This window comes from Podarcis liolepis (assembly GCF_965112155.1).
Source record: "Podarcis liolepis genome assembly, chromosome: 3".
In the NCBI taxonomy this organism is placed as follows: domain Eukaryota; kingdom Metazoa; phylum Chordata; class Lepidosauria; order Squamata; family Lacertidae; genus Podarcis; species Podarcis liolepis.
Genome location: NC_139557.1, coordinates 53715012 through 53735909, shown reverse-complemented (window position 1 = coordinate 53735909; position 20898 = coordinate 53715012). Strand labels below are relative to the sequence as shown.

At 42.9% G+C, this 20898-nt stretch overlaps 1 protein-coding gene across 2 annotated transcripts in view; it reads left to right on the top strand.

Moving 5' to 3' along the window:
* The first annotated feature begins 2145 nt into the window (after nucleotides 1-2145).
* LAMA4 (laminin subunit alpha 4) overlaps nucleotides 2146-20898 on the top strand; it is a 74127-nt gene continuing 55374 nt past the window's right edge. Inside the window, exon 1 of one of the 2 annotated variants that reach the window (XR_014524757.1) lies at nucleotides 2146-3008. Coding sequence is in view for 1 of the 2 variants with exons in the window: in XM_083497745.1 (XP_083353871.1) it covers nucleotides 2808-3008 (201 nt within the window). In the remaining variant the exon portion in view is untranslated. The remainder of the gene's footprint in view (nucleotides 3009-20898) is intronic. The other variant, XM_083497745.1, reaches the window with a different exon arrangement.

Here is a 20898-nt window from a genome sequence, read left to right as displayed (position 1 = left end):
AAGGAAATATGAAGCTGCCTTATATGGAGTCAGGCCATTGGTCTATCTAGCTCACTATTGTCAGCACTGGCTGATAGCAGCTCTTCAAGGTTTCAGGTAGCCCTTTCTGGAGATCCTTACAACCCCCCTCCAACCAGCCTTCGGCCTTGGAAGGGTTAGAATTGCTCTATAAACCAACATTTAAAAAAATTCAAAGCATTAATGTCAAAATTCAAGGTAGCAGCTAACCATATGTTTATTTTATTTTTGTTGAAATTAAATATTAAGTTTTTAAAGAGCATGTAAAGCAGTAGTGTCATGAACTGGCAGGACAAGGAAGAAGAGGATTCCAGCAAGGGGTGTAGCTGGGACTGGGACACACTGGGGGTGGGGAAGGAGAAGTTGGTGGCGGGGGTGGTGGAAGATGATGAGGGGATTAATGCACAGGAACCAGAGCAGCAGGACCCATCACCAGAGCCAGATGAGCCCCTTTCCCCATGAACACAGTGGGCTCTGGGGCATAGGGAGCAGTGAGAGGGGTGCTCTAGGAGGCTGAGGCAGGCAAGGGCCCACAGTCCAAACCCTAGCTGGGAGTAGCTTGTGATTCCTCTGCTGGAGGAGGCTTGGAACATGTGAGAGTCACATGACTCATCAAGCGCAGGTGCTGCAATCAGCATGCAGAGTATAAAAAGGTGGTGCTGTGGGTTAAACCACAGAGCCTAGGACTTGCCAGTCAGAAGGTCGGCGGTTCGAATCCCCGCGACGGGGTGAGCTCCCGTTGCTTGGTCCCTGCTCCTGCCAACCTAGCAGTTTGAAAGCACGTCAAAGTGCAAGTAGATAAATAGGTAGCGTGCCAGCGGGAAGGTAAACGGCGTTTCCGTGCGCTGCTCTGGTTCGCCAGAAGCGGCTTAGTCATGACCCAGAAGCTCCCTCGGCCAATAAAACAAGATGAGCGCTGCAACCCCAGAGTCGGCCACGACTGGACCCAATGATCAGGGGTTCCTTTACCTTTACCTTAGAGCTAAGGAGCTGTGTCTGCTCAGCTGCTCATGTTGATGGACCTCAGCTTGGATGCTCCAGGGTCTGTGTGGGACTGTGCTTCAGTTTGGACATGTGGATTAACCCCAGACTGGGGACTTGACATATTGACTTGCCGCCAGGTAGGCCAGGAGTTCAGGACAAGTAGCCAGGTAAGACAACAATGTACTAGCCAAGTTAAAAGGTGGATTAAATCATTTTCACCTGGAGATGGCATTTCACAACTGGCATAGAGAAGTTCCAATCCACATTCCCCTTTTGCCTAGTCTCAGTAGATGTGAGTAAAGGACCTTGGGCAGTTTCCTATGGCAGTAGGTGATTCTCGAGTTACCCTTATTCCAAGCTGTTTTCTAGGTCAACATCAGCACTTGTCACTGAACCTGGAAACAGGGCGCCACTTAACCTGTTACAAAACTGACAAGACCTATAGCTACTGCATTTTGAATCGCCTGAAATTTCTGATAAATTTTCAAGGGCAGCCCCATGTGCAGCACACTGCAGTAGTCAAGCACGGCTGTTACTTGAGGCATGGGTGACAATGGTCACTTACAGGGTTGTTGGAAGGATGTCTGGGCAAAATCCTATCTCTCCCCGAAACATCTTTGCATGATAGCATTACACCTATAGGCAGTATTTTTACAGTGCTGCTTGGTCAGAGAGTGGGAGAGGACACCTGATCTACAGCACTAAACTGATTAGGGGAGGGGAGAAAGGCTTTGGGGAGAATCAGAAGGGAGAAAAAGATCCAGGTAGGAACTGGAATGCTTAAAGGAAAAGGTGACAACCCTGCTTAAGAGCCTTGGAAACATTAGTCCACATGCTGATGTCAAGAGACTTTACCGGGTCCATTCCAACCAGTATAGTTGGCAGGCGTCTATACACTAAGAGCCTTGTTTCAGGGACCTCACAAAGCATCTCTTGAAGAGGAAAACAAGTTGGTCTTTGTAAATAAAAGTTCATGCATTTGCGTAATGAAGTCCCTTTCCAAAACAGTGCTGAATGATACTCTTTTTCTTTTTGCGAGCAGACATGATGATGAGGAGTGGGGCTGAGGAGAATTAGGACGGCTAATTAACTGTGTTCAGCTGCACATTTCCCCGCAAAGTATGGTCTTGCGATTCTCATGAACCTGATCCTTTGGTCAAAAGAAAAGGCGTTTCAACTCCTCCCAACATTTAGAATGCCTAGAATCTCTTCTGCCTGTTGAGACTGCAAACATATTATTTTTTTAATTCACATTTTCTGTGACTGAAAGTGCTTTAAAACATTAAGAGAGACCATCTGAATCGGGAAACTTCTTATTAATTAAATCCTGATTGTGGAGCTTGGCAGTAGGAAGAGAGGAAGCAGTCTGACTCGGTGTGTGTGTGTGTGTGGCAAAGTTTGAGTGGGTGGCGAGGAAGGTGGAAAAGGAGTGATGATAATAACAACTTGAAGGAAGCCAGAGCTTTGAATGCAGCCTCAGTCTGTATCCTGACAGAGTGAAGATAAGGTGGCAGCACAGCTCATGGTGCTTTCCTGGAATACAATCCGCATTTTGACACTCTCTGTTTAAGCACTGCCCATCTGTATGTTATTCAGCCGGAGCCTCTAGGGAGACAGAGGAGCTACAGGCACGGAAAGGCAGCGAGCGAAAGCAAAGGCACTCCTTTTAATAAGGATCTGCTGAAGAGCTGACTTAGAAGTGCCACCTCTGGAAGCTGGAAGTTAAAACAACTGAGGCGCCACTAAACCAAAGGGGGTGCGATTACAGCAGGAGCAGAAATCAGTGCTGGATGTGAGGGGAGGAGATGGCTTTGATCTTGGCCTGGCCCCTGGTTTCTCCTCTATTCTTCTGCCTGGGATATCTCTCCCTCAGCTCTGCCTCAACGGAGGGCAACATTTTTCATGCTGACATTGAAGGCAGCTCAGCGGTCGGCAGCCAAGAAGACACCCTTATCAGAGGGCAGCAACAATCTGTATCTTTTCGAAGTTGGCCGCATTTTGCTGAGGTAGAGTAACTCTTCTGTCTGTTGACCTTTCTCCTTCTTTGTACTGTTTCCAGCACTCCCCCTCCCCTAACCCCTTTGTGTTTTTATAGTGTCTCCATTTGGCTCAAGCGAATGTAATCCACTGGGTGTTTTGAAGTGGGAATGTGGAGTTTTCAGGATTTAAGGCATTTCAAGGGAAACTCTAAAATATGCCCTCCCCCCCCCCCCGTCCAAAATGTACATGTCACGCTGCCTTCTTTGAATAGGCTGTTGTATTATAAAGTCATGTTCAGTTGCTTGGATTTCATGCAAGAGCAGTAGAACGAGTCTGTCCCCCCAAAGCAGAGTTTCAGGTGGATAGATTTATCAGTGCACATTTTAAAAACCTGCTACTTTTTTTTGAGATGTTAATGCCTTTGGGTATCCAGAAAGGAGGAGCTTTTATGGGGGTGGGCACTCTCAAACACAGTGTGTACAAAGTCTGGGGTGTATTTCAGTGCTTTTGACTGTGCTGATGGGCATGTGTCAATCCCATTCATTTCAGTGTGAAATCATTGATCTATGTCTGTCCGGGCCCATCTATCCTGAAAGTCCCTCTCATGTCTAATCTTGTAGTGTAGGAAAGGTGTGTGTTTTTTCTGGATTCTCAGCTCACTTCTCTTCAAATCAGTACTGCTTAAGAAGTCCTTGCATGATAGGAAGCTGGTTGCCAACCTATCAGAAATGCTGTGGCAGTGGATTTTATTGTTTTGCCAGGGGTTGGACTAAATAACCTTTTGAACCCCTTTCAATTCTATGTTTATGTGATCACCACATCCGGCGATCTCTTGGGGACATAGGAGCTCTGGTTATGCACACTTTTACTTCTATGAGTAAAAGTGTACACTGTATATGCACAAAGTGATACATGTTCACTGTTGTATGTACTCGGTGTGAATTAGGAGCCCTGAATGTATGGGAGTCCTGTACGCACAGACCAATATTTGTATTGTGGTCTATGATTTTAAATAAACATGTGACTTGTAGGAGCATCCCCATGAGATGAAAGCCTAATGAGGGAAATGGCCACAAATCCTGTTGGTTTCAGCGGGATGTGTATGCCTCTATTAGGGTGCCATACAGGATCCTATAGTTCCTGAAAGAAATCTACATGAAAAAGTATGTGCAGCTAAAACTGTTTGTTGACTTGTAAGTAGCTACCACAGAATTCCATGGGGTTTCCTTCTAAGTTAGCAATGGAAAACAAACAGCTGAGGAAACACCTGCAGAAATGAAATGAAAAGAGAAGCTTAAAACACTTTTGACTTTGCCAGAAACAATGGCAATACTTTAGTGATATTTAAAAACAAAAAATAGAAAATGTTGAAGGTGCTCTTACTCTCATGTTTGTGTACACACATACACACTTAAAGGATTATCTAATGTGTCCATGCGGACCTTCCAGCGCATCAATGTGGTTAGAGAAGTGCTGTGCATGGGCACCAGGAAGACATATTAGGCTGGCAAACATGGGAAACAGGGCCTTGTCAGTGATGGCACTTACAGAACTCCCTCAGGAAATGGGATCAGCTCTGTCCCCATTGTCATTTGTGTTACTTTTTCAGATTGCTTTTAATTGGCAGTGCAGATTAGGTTGCTATTTGTTTCTTAGTAGCCCTATCTTTAATCTTTGTGCAGGAATGGAATGGAATTGTTATGATTGCTATGATTTTACTGTTTTTTATTTGTTTTAATAGTGTATATGTTTTAAACTAGTTTTTATCAGGTTTTTGTATGGGAAAGTACGTATTATACAAGGTAGCTAGCAAATCCATGCACCAACACAACAGATATTGTTGGCATAATGGATTCCCGCCCGCCCCCCCCAGACATCCCTCACACAAAAAATATATACTCTGGAGGGTATAGGGACCTTCCAGAGCAGAATTTTGGTAGAGGTGTGCAGTGGTGGAGAGAGGGACAAGAGGTCTAGTCAGCTGCTGTTGGAAGCCACCTATATCAGCTCCCCAAAAGGGTGCTATCTCGATTCTTTTGGACTCCAACTCCCATCAGCACCCGATCAGCATGGTCAATGGTCAGGGGTGATGGCAGGTATAGCCCATCTAGAAACACCATATAATGCCCTATATAATAAATGCATCATTTGTTTTCTTGAAATCTTAGATAGTTGGAACTCATTGGTTTGGTAGCAGCTGAACAGAACTATGTTGAAAAAACAAGAATTACAAACAAGAGAGCAGCATCACATGAGGTTATGGAATGGGAGTAAGTACCTCCTGTGGAGGTGACTCAATGTAGCAGCCAAATTAAGCCACATAAGGTCATGGGAAAGGAAGGAGTGTGTATCTTGGCGCCAGATCTTGAAAATGAGCAGAGATTAACACAGCAATGTGAATATCACAGTAATGACATGTTCCAGTTACTAGCACTACTACACATAACACTACTGATAAATGAATAGCAGTCTTGGTTGAAGCTCAACATTTTTGGTATTTAATTCATATACAGCATTTTTTGCCTTTCCTCCAAGGAGCTTCAGCATGCATGGTTCTTCTGAGGTAGGTTAGGCTGTGAGATGGTGACTGGGCCAAGGTCACCCAATGAGCATCATGCCTGAGTGGGAATTTGAACCTGGCTCTTGCTGCTCCTAATCCAGCACTCTAACCACTATGCCACACTGGCACGTATAGCTGAATCAAGATTCAACTAAGGGTGAATTTATTAAAAACAAAACTGTCGTTCTATTATTCCATCAGGATTTCCTTCCAGTGTGTTCTGATATGTTGATCTCAATAAATATGCCTGTCAATCAAAATCACTCAAAGCTTACCATTTTTGGGTGCATGGTAAGATATGGTTAACTAGAAAGTAGCCCTGTTCAGGTGCTGGTGTTCTCTCAGAGTTCCAGCTCATGGCAACAGCCTGTGTGCAGGCTTCCCTCTCTTCAGACCTTCTGCCAGTACTTGGACAAGCTCAGGTAGGGGCCAGCATAGGGTGCAGTGCCAAGGGCAAAGTTAGCACCTATGACACTGCTATGGCTCTCCATGCAATTTGAATCATGTGGGCACTGACTTCAGGATCAGGCTAGAGTTGATAAGGCTAGCCTTAGTCATTTGTAACTTGGAGTAAGGAGTTAGGGATGTAAGGAGAGAGCGATTTCCGTCCCACCTTGTGTTTGTTGCAATCAGCACTGTTTCTTTTCCTCTGCAGTTTGGCTTCCACTAAAACATATGTAATTCATCTCACGGGCCGCTATAGCAAAAACTAGCATAATTAATTATGTAAGTAATTTAAGTGCATTTCAAAGGAAGGACAACATTTTTTAAAAAACTCCAAAAATGATGTACAGTGGTACCTCAGGTTACAGACACTTCAGGTTACAGACTCCGCTAACCCAGAAATAGTACCTCGGGTTCAGAACTTTGCTTCAGGATGAGAACAGAAATCGCGTGGCAGCAGCGGGAGGCCCCATTAGCTAAAGTGGTACCTCAGGTTAAGAATAGTTTCAGGTTAAGAACGGACCTCCAGAACGAATTAAGTTCTTAACGCGAGGTGCCACTGTAATTATTTACATAATGTTAGTGCACTAAAAAACCGAAACCTGCTCATATTCACTTTTATGATCTCTGTTCCTGACCAGACAAGCATGCAAACTGTGACAATTTCTGTTCACATTTCAGTTTCTGATGGAATTGTCTGAGATTCCCTAGGAGCGAGCATGAATACAGTCCATAATGTGGTGGGGAAATTGCCTGTTCAGAAGCTTGTTGAAATTAATAGTTAAGAAATAGGATCACCACCTGCTGCTTGGTGAATAAAGTATTTGATTTAAGACCTGGGTGGGACATAAATGCTAGCTTGGAGCAGAGAGTGGTCACAACCCAACCAAAATCCAAGGGGGGAACTAAACATGTGCTTTAACCTTTCCCGTAATCAGTGGATTAAGGAAGGAGTGGAAAGAGCATGAGATCACCCATCTCAGCCCACACAAAACAAATGATAGCTGAGTGCAATCTGGGATTTCTAGCTCCACATTTTATATTCGGCTAGGTTTTACAAAACACATTTATTTTTTCCTTTAAGGGACATGGTTAGAACCATGCAGACACATCTTCTGTACATTCTTTAACTAGATTGGAATTTACAGTGAGGAAACAGAGTAATTTTTCCAGTGCAGCTTAGGAAAGATCTCCTCATGCTGACCAGTTGTATACCACATGTAGGTGGCCCCATGGAATGTAGGCAAACTGCTACCAAGCAGCAGACAAGATACCTGCTAGTCATTATAGCTCAGTGGCAATTAACCATGTAGTAGGAAGGACCAATCTGAATAGTGCAGCTATTGTCCCACCTCATGCATTGCACCATCTTGAATAGAGCACTGCATGCTTTTGCAGCTTTGGATGGGTCACAAATCGTCTGGTGAGGCCTGTTATTGGCTGAATTCCTGAACAATGAAAGAGAGGGGACTTCCCCACCCCTGTTAAATGACTGATCCTTCTGAGAGATAGACCACAGAACACCTCCCTTCCTTTGTATCAAGAGTTGCCATGACATCAATTGATAGATTGGGGATCTCTGTTCATATGGTGAGACACCAAGCCATTGCAACATCTATCTAGGCAATGGGCAGCCTTTGCTCATCCAGCCAACAACTGGACTCCTATGGACAGTATGAGGACTTCCTGGTCACAGCTGAGCTTTCCTGGGCAACACAGATTTACTGAGCTTTGGTGTGTTATTGTATCCTATGATTGTTATCTAGTCATAACTTCTGGCTTGCTTCTTGCTCCTGCTCTGGACTCTTCCTGATGGATGCTTCCTGTGTTGGCAGCATCTCTGCAGGGTTTCAGACATGACATCCCCAACCCTACCTGAGATGCTGGAGATTGAACCCTGGACCTTCTGCATGCAAAGAAGATGTTCTACCACTGAGCTATGGACTTTTTGTCCATATTTGTCAGGCATGATGCCTTGAGGAAGCATCCATGCATGTTTCATGAAACATTCAGGAGAAATACCCAAATTACCATACTAGAATAGAAGAGGTAAAAAATGAGTGTAAATAAAATAAAAGTAGAACAAAACAAAGGCATCTAAACTGAAAGAAGTGCAGCTTTAAAAACAAAACTATTTTTCCTTTGCACATCCCTGCACAAAAATGACTAGCTGTACTCAGCCAAGCCATTCAGGCTCAGGATTGCCCTGTATATGAAAGTATACGAAACAAGTCATTTTATGAGCTTTATTTTTATATATATATATTTTTCACTCAGAAATCCTTCTTGATTTATTTCTTAGTCCAAATATTGACTTGGGTTGGCCTCTCTCTCCTAAACAGACATGGTCTGTTAGTCATGCTCAGCAGTGCCAGTTTTTATAAAGGGTGGTTTCATGAGAACCACATAAGCAATTCATAGAATGTTCCGAGGTGGACTACAGTTTCTGAAAAACCACTAGGAAAATATGGCACTATATAGTGAAGAAAAGCATATTGAATACATACATAGGCAATTATGGCATGTCAGATGAATGCCACACAGAAATTTTCCTACAAATGATTTGGTCATAGACTGTCCATGCTGAAAACGTATTTCATTTGAAATGTCTAGTGTGGAATTCTAAACAAAATATACACCTTTATCAGCTAGAAAGGGTTGTTCTTTGATTCTGGTGAAAATATAATATGAGCCTGTTTGAGACAAGAAAAGCTGCAGAGAAGAGAAAGATTAAGGAGAACAACCATTAATGTACATCTGTTTCTCTTTTCCCAATGTGATAGTTATTAGTTAAGGGTAAATAATGGGGGGAAATGCAAGAGAGGCAGAGAGTGGTGGATGAGGCCTTCAAGGACATTTAAGCTGTGTCCCACTCCCACAAAGATAGCTCCCCAGCTGTCTGGGAGCATGAAGGTCTCAGGAAAAGAGTGTCGCCTTGAGGAAGAATGAAGCATTCCCTTAGAAGAGCCCATTCCTTGAGGGACTCCTCTTGTGCTAAGGAAACTTCTCTGGAGGCTTGGAGATTGGGTGATTCAACCATTAGGAACATAAATAGTTGGGTGTGCGGTGGGCATGCGGATGGCAGGGTGAATTGCCTGACTGGTGCAAAGGTTGTGGGTGTTGCCCTTTGTTTATATAACATGGAAGAGTTATCTGAGGAGGAGTCAGTGGTTTTTTTGTCACCAGTGACATGGGGAAATGTAGTTGTTGAGATGCTGGAAGCCAAATTTAGTTTGCTAGGTAGGAGACTGAGAGCTGAGACCTCCAATGTAGCTTTCCCTAAAATGCTACTGGTTCCACATGGCAGGTTGGCTAGACGGACTCAGGTTTGTAGTCAGTGTGGATGAGGTATTGGGAGGAGGGGTGTGCATTTGTTAGGCACTGAAAAACATTCTGGGGCAAGCTGGGCCTGTATAAAAGGAACAGGCACCACTTGAACCAGGATGGAACCAGACTGTTGGCACGTAAAATCATAAAGGTGTCAGAGCATATTTTAAACCGTTTGAAGGGGAAAGGGAGCCGACAAGAGCTGAGAAGGCTCCAGTTCAGAATGAATCTCCCCACCTGGGAGGAAGATGTCAAAGTAGATGAAAATTTAAATGGAGGTGGCAGGCGACTAGGTGTTGTGAGTGTAGGGGCACAGGACAGCAATTCAGAGGCGCCAAAGCACTTCAGAACAAAATGCAAGTACCAAAGACACTTGAAGAAAGAGGCTGCATGCAAGCATTTATATTCTAATGCTAGAAGCTTCTGAGCCCAGGTGGGTGAACTGGAACGGAAGCTTGGTCTTGGAGGATGGTATTGATATTTTGGGTATAACAGTAACCTGGTGGAATGGAGAGAACCAGTAGGACATGGTTGTCTCTGGAAATAAGCTCTATAGGAAGGTCAGAGAAGGACATCACAAAGGTGGTGTTGCTCTGTCTGTCACAGAGAGCATTAAGTAGTAAACAGCTTGATAAACATGTCAATCCAGTGAATAGTATTTTAGGGATAGTTGGAAAATGAATTGAAGATACAACGGCCAGCATCAAAATGCTATTATACAACTCAGTGGTGCTGAGCTAGATGGGTCATTGGCCTGATCCAATAGGCTCTTATGTTCTTAGCTGGCTCAGATTCAGCTAACCCGGTGTGCTAGAAGAAGCCACTGTAAGGGCTTCTACCTGCCCAATGGGGTTTTCCCCGGTCTCTCCCCCCCCCCCAAGAATGCCAAGAACAGTGCTTGGGGGAAGAGAGAGGCGGTTGTTCCATGTAGCAAGCAGGGATGCTTGCGCCAATCAGAAGAGCACAGCGCTGAATTCCTCCACCTGAGACCAAAGTAGTCAGGGATTGAGAGCAAGGTGGGAGGCAGGTAGCTTAAAAGTCCACAGATTGTTACAGGTCTTTAATTATATTAAATATGTCATTTATTGAAGGTGCCTACCTGCCTTTTTACATTTCCTTCTTTTATTTCACATCAAAGCTGCTCAAAATCTAATAAACTTGCATGTTTAATTAAATGCAAACCACCCAACTGTCATTTTCTATCTAGTGTGCCCTGTGAACTGATATGAGGAAAAATAATCTGTAGTGCACAACATCTGAAGCCATGAGATAAAACGACATATATTTACACCTTATATTATTATTTTTAGCAAGGAAAAGCCCCACCCCAATGCATATAAATAACAACAGAATGACAGATTATCAACAGTGTCAAACCTTGTAGGGCACATTGCTATGGATGGCATTTTTTATGATAGCAAGCTTTGAAATTAAACAAATTATGAGGCTAGAAATAATTTATACCCTAGAAATCTTGCAAACAGCAAGCATGTTTTTCCCCCCTTTGTAGGAAAGAATCCCTTTTAAGTTAAGGCTTTGTCTATCTCACTGTATATGGAAAATATGAGTGTGCACTTTTATAGAGAATGCCTAACTGCGAAGTGTTTATACTGGAATCAACCCCATCTCTAAATCACTCTCTGTTGCTGAATGGTATTTTGTTTTGCATTTGAACTAGGAGAGGAGCAGCCATGTGGAAGCTTCGGCAACAGAAGAAAACTAGATTTTACCACAGCAATAGATGATCTGATTTAAACCTTATATACACACAGAGAGACTTGTGCTTTTTCCTCAACTGCTGTTCAGCTGCATTCAAGTGCTGTGACACACTTTATGATCAGGAAACAGACTTTGCTCGTAGTACAAATGATAAGCTCATGCTTAATTGATTTGAACAAAGGCAACTTTTTGCCCATTCCCAAGCAGGAAAATTTCCATTGCAGCTTTTATAGAAACCTTGTTGTCATGACCAGGCCTGGCACCCATAGTCAGCCAAGCTGGGCATAGGTTGAAGGCCCCAGGGGATCAGAAGGGCTCCTCACCAACCTGACCAAGGAATGTTGACTCTCACCATCCTTCTCACTGAGCCACAGCATGGGTCTTTTGACGTTGGTAGGGCTGCTTTTGAATGGGAGCAAAATTTTATTTTCCTCTGTGGTTGCTTAATATAACTAAAATGTTGGACACTGCATTTTGGATAAATTAAGATGGTGGGTAGCCACCACTGATGGGAACCAACTTTGGCTCACATTCAAAAGCTTTACTGCCCCCCTACCCACTGTGCTGAAATGCCATCTGGGGTGGGACAGCAGGGAGGGCAGTTTGAGTGGTGGTGCTGTTACTGCTTTGGCAGCAACAAAGAAAGTATTATGGCTACATGCATACCCTCCAACATTTCTCCGATGAAAATAGGGACGTCCCATTCCATAATGATAATTTTAGTATTTACACCCCACACATCTTACTGGGTTGCACCAGCCACTCTGGGCAGCTTAAAAACATAATAAAACATTAAACATTTTAAAAAAAAACCATTCCCTATGAAGGATTGCCTTCAGACAGCTCGGGGGTCAGATAACTCCATACCCTCCAACATTTCTCCAATAAAAATAAGTAAACGTAAAGGTACCCCTGCCCGTACGGGCCAGTCGTGTCCGACTCTAGGGTTGTGCACCCATCTCACTTAAGAGGCCGGGAGCCAGCGCTGTCCGAAGACACTTCCGGGTCACGTGGCCAGCGTGACGAAGATGCTCTGGCAAGCTGGCACCAGCACAGCACACGGAAACGCTGTTTACCTTCCCACTATAAAGCGGTACCTATTTATCTACTTGCACTTAGGGGTGCTTTCGAACTGCTAGGTGGGCAGGAGCTGGGACCGAAAGATGGGAGCTCACCCCGCCGCGGGGATTCGAACCGCCGACCATGCGATCAGCAAGCCCTAGGCGCTGAGGTTTTACCCACAGCGCCATCCAATAGAATGGATGTCCAATAGGGACATCCAATAGAAAAGTGGGACATTCTGGTATCAAATTAGAATGACCGCTCCCCGCTTAAAACGGGGGGCGACCTTTGCGTGGACACGCGCAGCCCTGGATCTGGAGCGGCCCCATCAGCATAGGCTTGGCTTTGCCTTCCCTCAGGTGGGATACCTGGAGGTCTCCGCCTATCTCAGTCAGTTGTCCAATCCCACCTGGGGGAAGTGTTGTCAAGGAGACCAGGCCAGGTAGGGGAGGGATTACCTGCCCACACAATAGAGGGAGGATCTTACCTGGGAATCCTTACTTGGCTCCAGAGCTTCTCCCACCCTACCCACCCTCAGTTAATGTCTTCTTTGCAGGTTAACTTTTCTTCATAGGTTTTACAGGTAACTTTTATTCACAGGTATGCAGGCGGTGCTACGTTAAGGTCGCTGTTAAAGGGCCAGAAAGGAATTTCCCTGCATTGGCAGGTTTCGCCTTTCCCGTAGCAAAACGTCACAACTTTGGCGGTATCAGGCCTTGGGCGGAATCCTTTAGTCCATCTTCCTCTTTGCGGCGGCGATACCAGGGTTCCCCATTAAAGGGGTTTCTGAAGGGAGGCTTTGACCGTACGCCGAAAGGTCATCATTGCTCTCCCCTGCGGTGGCGGCGTAATGGGGGCAGCTATCTCTGCTTGAACATATGTTCTCCAGAGCCAGCCCATCCCCCACAAGCGCACTGGATAACCCTGATGCTCCCTAGGCCCCCGGCTGGGGACTGGGGAGGGAGAACGCCCAATGCCTAAGCCAAGGTCTACCCACATTTGAAATTTAATAAAGTAGTGGCCAATTTAATCCCATAGCACGTTGTCTTGAGTCGTTATTCCACATGACGGGGGGAACCGCTCGGGATCTGGGGACTCCGCCAGTCCACGCAAACCAGGATGGCTTCTCTAAATCAGAGACATACCTGGAAAATAGGGACACTTGGAGGGTCTGTACATGTGTGGATGTTGGAGTGCGGTGGGCCCATTGGCAGCATTGTGCCTAAAGTTGGGCATCAGCTCTACTCATGTGGATAGACTGAACATGTCAGGGAAGGAGCACGGTTGTGGTGACAGACCTTGCTCCTGTCCTTAACATGTTCACCAGTTCTTTTCAACAGAGCCTATGAACATAAAAGCTCTGTGCACCATTGAGAATCCAGGTTTTTCTGTATGTATAGAAAACCCAAAGAGCTACCTGTTTAGGTATTAGATGATTCATTATTAATTTTAATAATGGAGATTTGTTTGACTTATGTGAGTGTTTGGTTATTTCCCTTCTTCATTGTAATTGTAATGAAGTTCATATAGAGTAGATAATCAGGGCAGCATTCTCCCAACCCCAAGGGCTACCAGTTGCACAATGGGGCTTCCCTCCTCTCTTCCTCCTGAGCACCTTCACACCCCTTGGGGGATTGTGAGTACCCCCAGAACAGCACATAGGGTGAGGATTTTGTTCAGTCTCACAAGCTGATAAGCTTGCACAGATGGAATGTTCAGTATAGTGTGGTGTTGATTTCCACCCTATGATTATTTGGAATGTCCTGAAGTTGTAAGATATGCCTTTTATAGTCCAGTAAAATAGGTCTGATAAAGTAGATTAATGAATGCCATTTCACTGGACTGGCTAAGAGTTTGCCTATCCAGTGATTCAGTATTCATGGTTACTAATGAATATAATAATTAATTATGTTCTATACTAAACTATATGATACTATATGGTGTGTTTTATTTATTGTTTTTGACTACTGTGGTTATATTTGTAACTATGTAATTTGTTTCATGCTGTAAGCACCTTGAGCATGGTTTTAGCTATGGAAAGGTGACATACAAATAAAATTATGTATGTATGTATGTTTATTGTATCAGTATTCCATAGCACGTATTTAAATTAAATTATGTGCATTATCATCTAACAAGTTCGCTCCTCTTAGACCATTAATCCAGATTCTAAAATTACTTGCTTGAACCACTGGGTGTGTTTAATCATTCCACATAGCACATTGCACACTGCAGCTGTGAAACAGTAGTAATTTTCATCACTATCAATATACATATTGTGGGACTGTGTTTATTCAGAAAGTAGTGGCTTGTTTACATTTGACTTTTCAGAACTGAATCCAATGCAGTAAACTGGTTAGTGAGGAAAAGGGGAAGGGTCTCTAGACAAAAGATATTAGGCACCGGCTGTTCATAATAATAATAAAACACTTTCCAAAGGAAAACTTAGGGCCTCTCTGATGATGAGCCAAGTACAAACAATGTCATTGCGTCAGAAGCAATGAGGTTAGAAATGTGAAATGACATCCAAGCTCTTTTCATCAACAAGGAAAACATTCAATTTAGACAGGGCTGAAAGGTAACCTATAAATAACAAATGTGAATTGCCTGAAATAGAATGGTGAGAAAGTGAAGACTGGAGTTTAATGCTTCACCACCCTGAGCTATGGGGCCTTCCTCTACTTAACAGACCATAACAACAAACAAGCCTCATCATTGCCATGGATGGTTGGGTTACAAGACGTTGCTTTATGGGTCAGTTTTGGGGGCCTCTTCCTCTGCAGTAATTTCCCCATAACCACCTTTCTTTTGCAGTCTTTAAAGTCAATGCGAACATGATTCCTCAGAGCAGAACTTATTCATTTACTTCAGTGGTTGTGTAAAGTATCTCGGGAGAAATACCATTTAACAAACTTCCATAACCACAGCAGAAGTGAACTGGTTATTATTTAAAAGGCATGAGTGTCTTGTGCACATACCAAGAAAATTATGCTAGAAGAATACCATATAAGCAAGAATAATAATCAGTTCTCCTTCTTCCTTGTATGGACTTGTGTATGACTAAAGTAGGCATGGCTTGAGAATATTTTTATTCCACAACTTTCAGTATTATATAGGACTTTTGTTCTTGATTATCTTTTCTTATTTTCTTTGGTTAACTGGGCTATGGCAGTGAGATAATGTAGCTTGTCTTGTAATGCCCAAGGCAGACTACATAGGAACTGTTCAGGGAGCACCAAATAAGGCAAACCCCCATTAATAAGGGCATTGGGGCCCTGGTGGATCAGGCCAATGGCCCATCTAGTCCTGTATCCTGGTCTCACAGTGGCCAACCGGATGCTTATGGGAAGCCCAGAGGCAGAACCTGAGCAAAATAGCACTCTCCTCACCTGTGACTGGTAAAACATAGCTGTCGTGAACGTGACCTGTCCACCATTGAGCAACATATATATCAAGACAATGTTAGAGTTAGATCAGGAATGTGAAACCAGCATATAATGGGTATACAGAATGAATTATAGTTGTACATAAAAGGAAAAACTTGATAGAATCATCATTATGAAATGTAAAGTGTAATGGTTGGAGATGCTATTGTGAAAAAATGAAGGAATGCTTTGAAGATTGACGAACAGAATATAGAAGTGCTGGCAGATGTTCATCCAGATGTTTTGAGGAGGAGGAGAGCTATGTGTCCTAGGGAAGAATGTATTTGATACAGATGGATTCCCTTAGGTTCCATGTATTTATGATAAAGAATGGGTTGCTGTACATAATATCAATGAGGAAGGACCACTTTCAAAAACAAATAAGCAACAGCATGCAGAAAATAAGTAGTTAAAAGAAGTTAAGATCAGGCTGAGACTGTGCCTTCAGTTTGGCAGTCCCTGCCCTGTAGAACTCCCTGCCAGTTAAGGCTTGGCAGAAATCGTTCCTCCCTTCTTTTCAACATCTCCTAAAAACTGTGTTACTCAGATGGGCCTTTGCAATGTGAATACCAACCAGTACAAATAGTTTACTAATCTTTTTGCTAATATTTTTATTTCTCTTCTTGTTGTAATTTTTTAAGCAGTATACTGCCTGACTATATTGTTTTGAAAGTGCACTCTATAAGTATTTTTATAAATTAATATGTGTAGAACGTATGGTTAAAAAGAAAGAAAGAATAGAGGAGCAACAGAGGTCTTGAAATTTAAGCCACAAGATGAAGAAATATCAGAACAGTTGGGAGTAGTTATTATAGCTCTTGTTGTTTTGCAAACTGTTTCCCATCAATCTCCTGAAGAACTGAGTCTTTGTGTTTGTGTTTGCAAAACTTCACTTCTGGACTCAGTGTACTGGTTGGAATTTGAGACAGCTGCTACTTTGGTCAAGATGTGATGGTATTTTGAAATGGTGCAGCATCCATGAGAATAACAAGAAAGGCACACAACACAAACAATTCATATCCTATAAGAGATGCTAAGAAGTCTCCATTTTTTCTTTTGTACAAAAGGCGTTTGATGCTGTCCAGAGCATGAACTTTGTGGTTAGTTAGTCCTTTCTAACCAATAGTTTGGGGTCAATGCCACACCAAGATAACTCTGGAATTTTCATTTAATTTGGCACATTGAGGATTATATGATGAGCTCACAACCACCATCTTCCCAGAGGTGAGAGAAACCCCAAAATGAAATGAACAGGAATGATGGTATGGTGGGGTGGGGGTATGAAGCCACCCTCCCAACAGTGGCATCTATTGCTTACTGAGACATTGCAGCAACGTTGAGGCTCAGTGGGCACACTGATAGATGCTCCAATCTGGTTCTCCCACCAGTGGGCACCCACATAGGCCTGTCCTCCCCCTGCTCTCCTCCCCCCCACACACACATACTGTGCCAGTTGTTCCTCATAATAAGGACAAGTTCCAGTCCATTAACTTAAATCTGGCCATGTAATTAAACCTTCAGAGCATCCTCCATGATGTGGAAGATCTCGAGACCAGTAGAAAAAAAGATTCATTGTCTATGTGGACAATCAAGTTCAGGTCACTGAGATGTCAAAAAAACCTCAGTACAGCAAATGTGTCAATGGTTATATGAAAAATCTGACTGAAGTCATCATGGGTAGTACTAAGACTAATATATTACTGCATGTCCCTGGTGGTAAAGTAATGCAACCAGTTCCTTCCAGATCCCTAATACTGCAGTTGCCTCATAATTATGCTCTACTAAGTATTGTAGTTAGTGAGCTTCTTTATTACTGTAGTGACCTTCTTGTGCTGTTACATGCATTTCTTTTCTTGCATGTATTTTTAACTTTCAAAATGAAATTTCATGGTGAAAATTGGTGGTTACCAAAGTATGGTGTGGCAAAACTGCCCAAATCATGTATGCTGTAGTTTAAGAACTGATATGTGTCAGAAAGAAAGAAAGAAAGAAAGAAAGAAAGAAAGAAAGAAAGAAAGAAAGAAAGAAAAGGTTATCTGTATTTCCTCAGTGGAAGGTGCCAAAGCCTCAAATGTGGTATTTCTGGAATATTGTAGCAATGAAGAACCTCAAGAAGAATCTCCATAAAAGCAAGGTATCATAAGGCTGCTAACATGTTACACTGAACACAGGTGCAAGTGTCTCCACAGATGTACATTTAAAGAGTGTACAGCTCTTCACTCCCTGATTGTGAAGAACTGTACAAGTGTACAAGTAAACTATCTATGTACACAAATTGTGCACTCATTGACTGTGATGTGTGTATATATCTATATCTCTATATATCGCTTTAGTCATCTCGCAGTGATGTGCCAGCAACCTGTTTGATATACAGTGGTACCTCGGGTTACATGCGCTTCAGGTTATATATGCTTCAGGTTACAGACTCCGCTAACCCAGAAATATTACCTCGAGTTAAGAACTTTGTTTCAGGATGAGAACAGAAATCGTGCAGCGGTGGCGCAGTGACAGCAGGAGGCCCCATTAGCTAAAGTGGTGCTTCAGGTTAAGAACAGTTTCAGGTTAAGAACAGACCTCCAGAACGAATTAAGTTCTTAACCCAAGGTACCACTGTACTTTGTTAAGCACTGCTGATGTTGTAGTTTAAAGATGAGACATGTTCTTTGTGGCTGCAAATCTCATTTCCGGGCATGGAAGTTCAAGCAGAATGAATGAATGAATGAATTTCACAAAAGTTATTCCACAATTAAAGTCAAACAGTCCCATAAGCCTTGTGTTGATGGGATTAGTTGTCTAGTTTAGACCAGGCGTTGTGGTTTGGAATGAAGAACAGAAAATCATGTTTAAGAAGTGAATCCCCTTTGTATATCATGGCAAAAGCAGAAATCGAGAAACAGAACACCAGAAGCATCTTGGGGGGAAAGGTAGACAATGTGTCAGGAAATGTTTTGCTCCCCACATTTTAGAACCCTGATTTTCCATGGATACAAACAGCTCCCTGCTTCCACATGTTGAAAGGTAACACAAATTGAGCAGAGGGGATACGGAGCTAGCATGCTCATCCCCACTGACTACTAACAGCAACAACTGAAGAGGCTTTAAATTGTTACCGTTATCTGGTTACCATTTAATTGCTGCTGGAACTGGGCTAGGGTGTGGGTGTGGGTGTAATTTGTTAATTCCAGCATTGTTCACAGCATGGGCTTTATTCCAGCCTCCAAATCTGGATATAACTAGTACATCCCTTGTACTGCACACTCCACTGTCTCTCAAGACAGATGGATGCCAACAAAAATATACTGTGAAGGCACAACCTTCTTACATGTGCTGCTGTATTATTATCATTTTAAATATGATGTATCAATAAATTGTTGCTGGCACGGGGAGCCGCACAAGGGTGCTCCTCTGCTGCTTTAACATGAGGTGGACATAATGGGTGGGGACAGCCTGAGCTGAGAATTGAATTTAGAACTGCTTGCACTGACCTTACCATAAAGTGAGCATTTTATCACTTATTATACAATGCAATGTAAGAGAGCCAATGTTCAAAATCTTTTTCACAGAACAAAAGGGGATGGGAGGAATTTTTTTCCCCTTGCCTTTGGGAAGGAAATGTGCTTGGCTTATGATTTGTTTGAAAGAACCAAAAGAAAAAGTATCTTAATAAGCTAGTCATGTTACCATAAAAGTAGATATGCAGAGGAAAAAGCTTTTCTTTCCATTACACAGAGTCTTCCTTTTCCAACAAAATAGAAAGCAGCTGCTATGTCTTATTCCTTTGAATCCATTTAGTCATTTAGAGTTCTGAGCTTTAATTGACTCAAAATGGAGAGAATTTCTTCTGGGGCGGAATTAGAATATAGAAACTTTGTGGTGCATTCATATGGGGTTTTCCAATGATAGCAAAGTTTCCCTCTGTGAAGTGCTTGATCTCGCCCCACCAACTGCAAGACGTTTGTGTGCATGTGGATAAGGATTACGTGCCATTGGCTCTATGGTGGTCATGTTCATTCTTCACCAATGTGGTGCTGTCCAGGTGCTGTTAAACTACGACTCCTGTCATCCCTGGCTGTTGGTCATGCTGGCTGGGCCTGGTGGGATTTGGATTTGAACAAGATCTGGACATTGTCTACCCCTGCACTAATGACTTATCTGAAAATGATATTTTGTTCCGTTCCATCGTTGTACCAACAGGTAACTGAAGCAAATACCCTGAGCCTGTTTTTCATTTTACTAACCTATTTATTACATGGGTTAAATGCTTACAAAGAGCTCAGAGTAGCTTTCATAAGGTCCTCAGGCAGCTTTCCAAGCTAGATTTCATTAGTTTCAACAGTAGAACTGGATGGGATGCATTCCAATTTTTAAAAGCAATTTCTAACAGCAATTTAATAGCATAAGAACATAAGGAAGGCCCTGTTGGATCAGGCAAAAGTCCCATCTAGTCCAGTATCCTGTTCTCACAGTGGCCAACCAGATGTTCCTAGGAAGCAGGAGCTGTTGTACAGTAGTGCTGTCTCTACTTACAGTTTCCAGAAGCTGGTATTCAGTGGAAATTAAATTACTAGAATTAAAGAAGGTTCTATAACCACAGTCAGCCACCAGCATGCATCTCTATAATATAACATGATGTACCATTTCAAGAACCCTGGCTCAGATGTATTCATCCCACAGGAAAAAATACTACCAAACTATGTGCTCATGGTGGTGATTTGCTTACCCTTTGTTCAGTGATAAAACAGAAGGACCAAGGAATCTGTTCTTTAAACTTTCTACTGTGTGATCTCTCCTGAAGAGGAGGAGCATGCTGGCAGAATTTATAGGAAGGAGATGCAATTGGTTTCATATATTTCATATATGTTCCATACATTATTTCATATATTTTGCTAGAGACTGTATCCCAAACAGAAAATATAGTTTGTATAAAGTTAATGCAAAGCTGCGCCTTGCATAACAGAAGTCCCATGGATGCTGCTCTTCCAGGGTTCCACTCAGTGTGGCCCTAGTAGAATTAGACTAGAGGCAAACATGTTAGAGCAAGTGATGGCAAGGCTATGTCCCATGCCAGCCCGCCCCACAGCTTTCTGCTATAGCTTCCATGGCCAACGACAAATTTTACAGCTTGAGCAATACTGCTTTTAAGCAGCGTCTTTCGCAACTCTTCACTTTAGATCAAGAGGCTGAGACAGGGATTCAGATCTGACAACAGGTTTGTTTGACTTGAAGCGACACATATAATGTTTGCAGACATACTGTATATAAGGGCTCAGTATCTCACCATTGAACAAAATATGCTTTTTATTGTCAGTTTGAGAATATCATCTATTTTAATGGCTAGTTCTGAGCACTATGTGATTTTTATTGTGCATATCAGCTCAG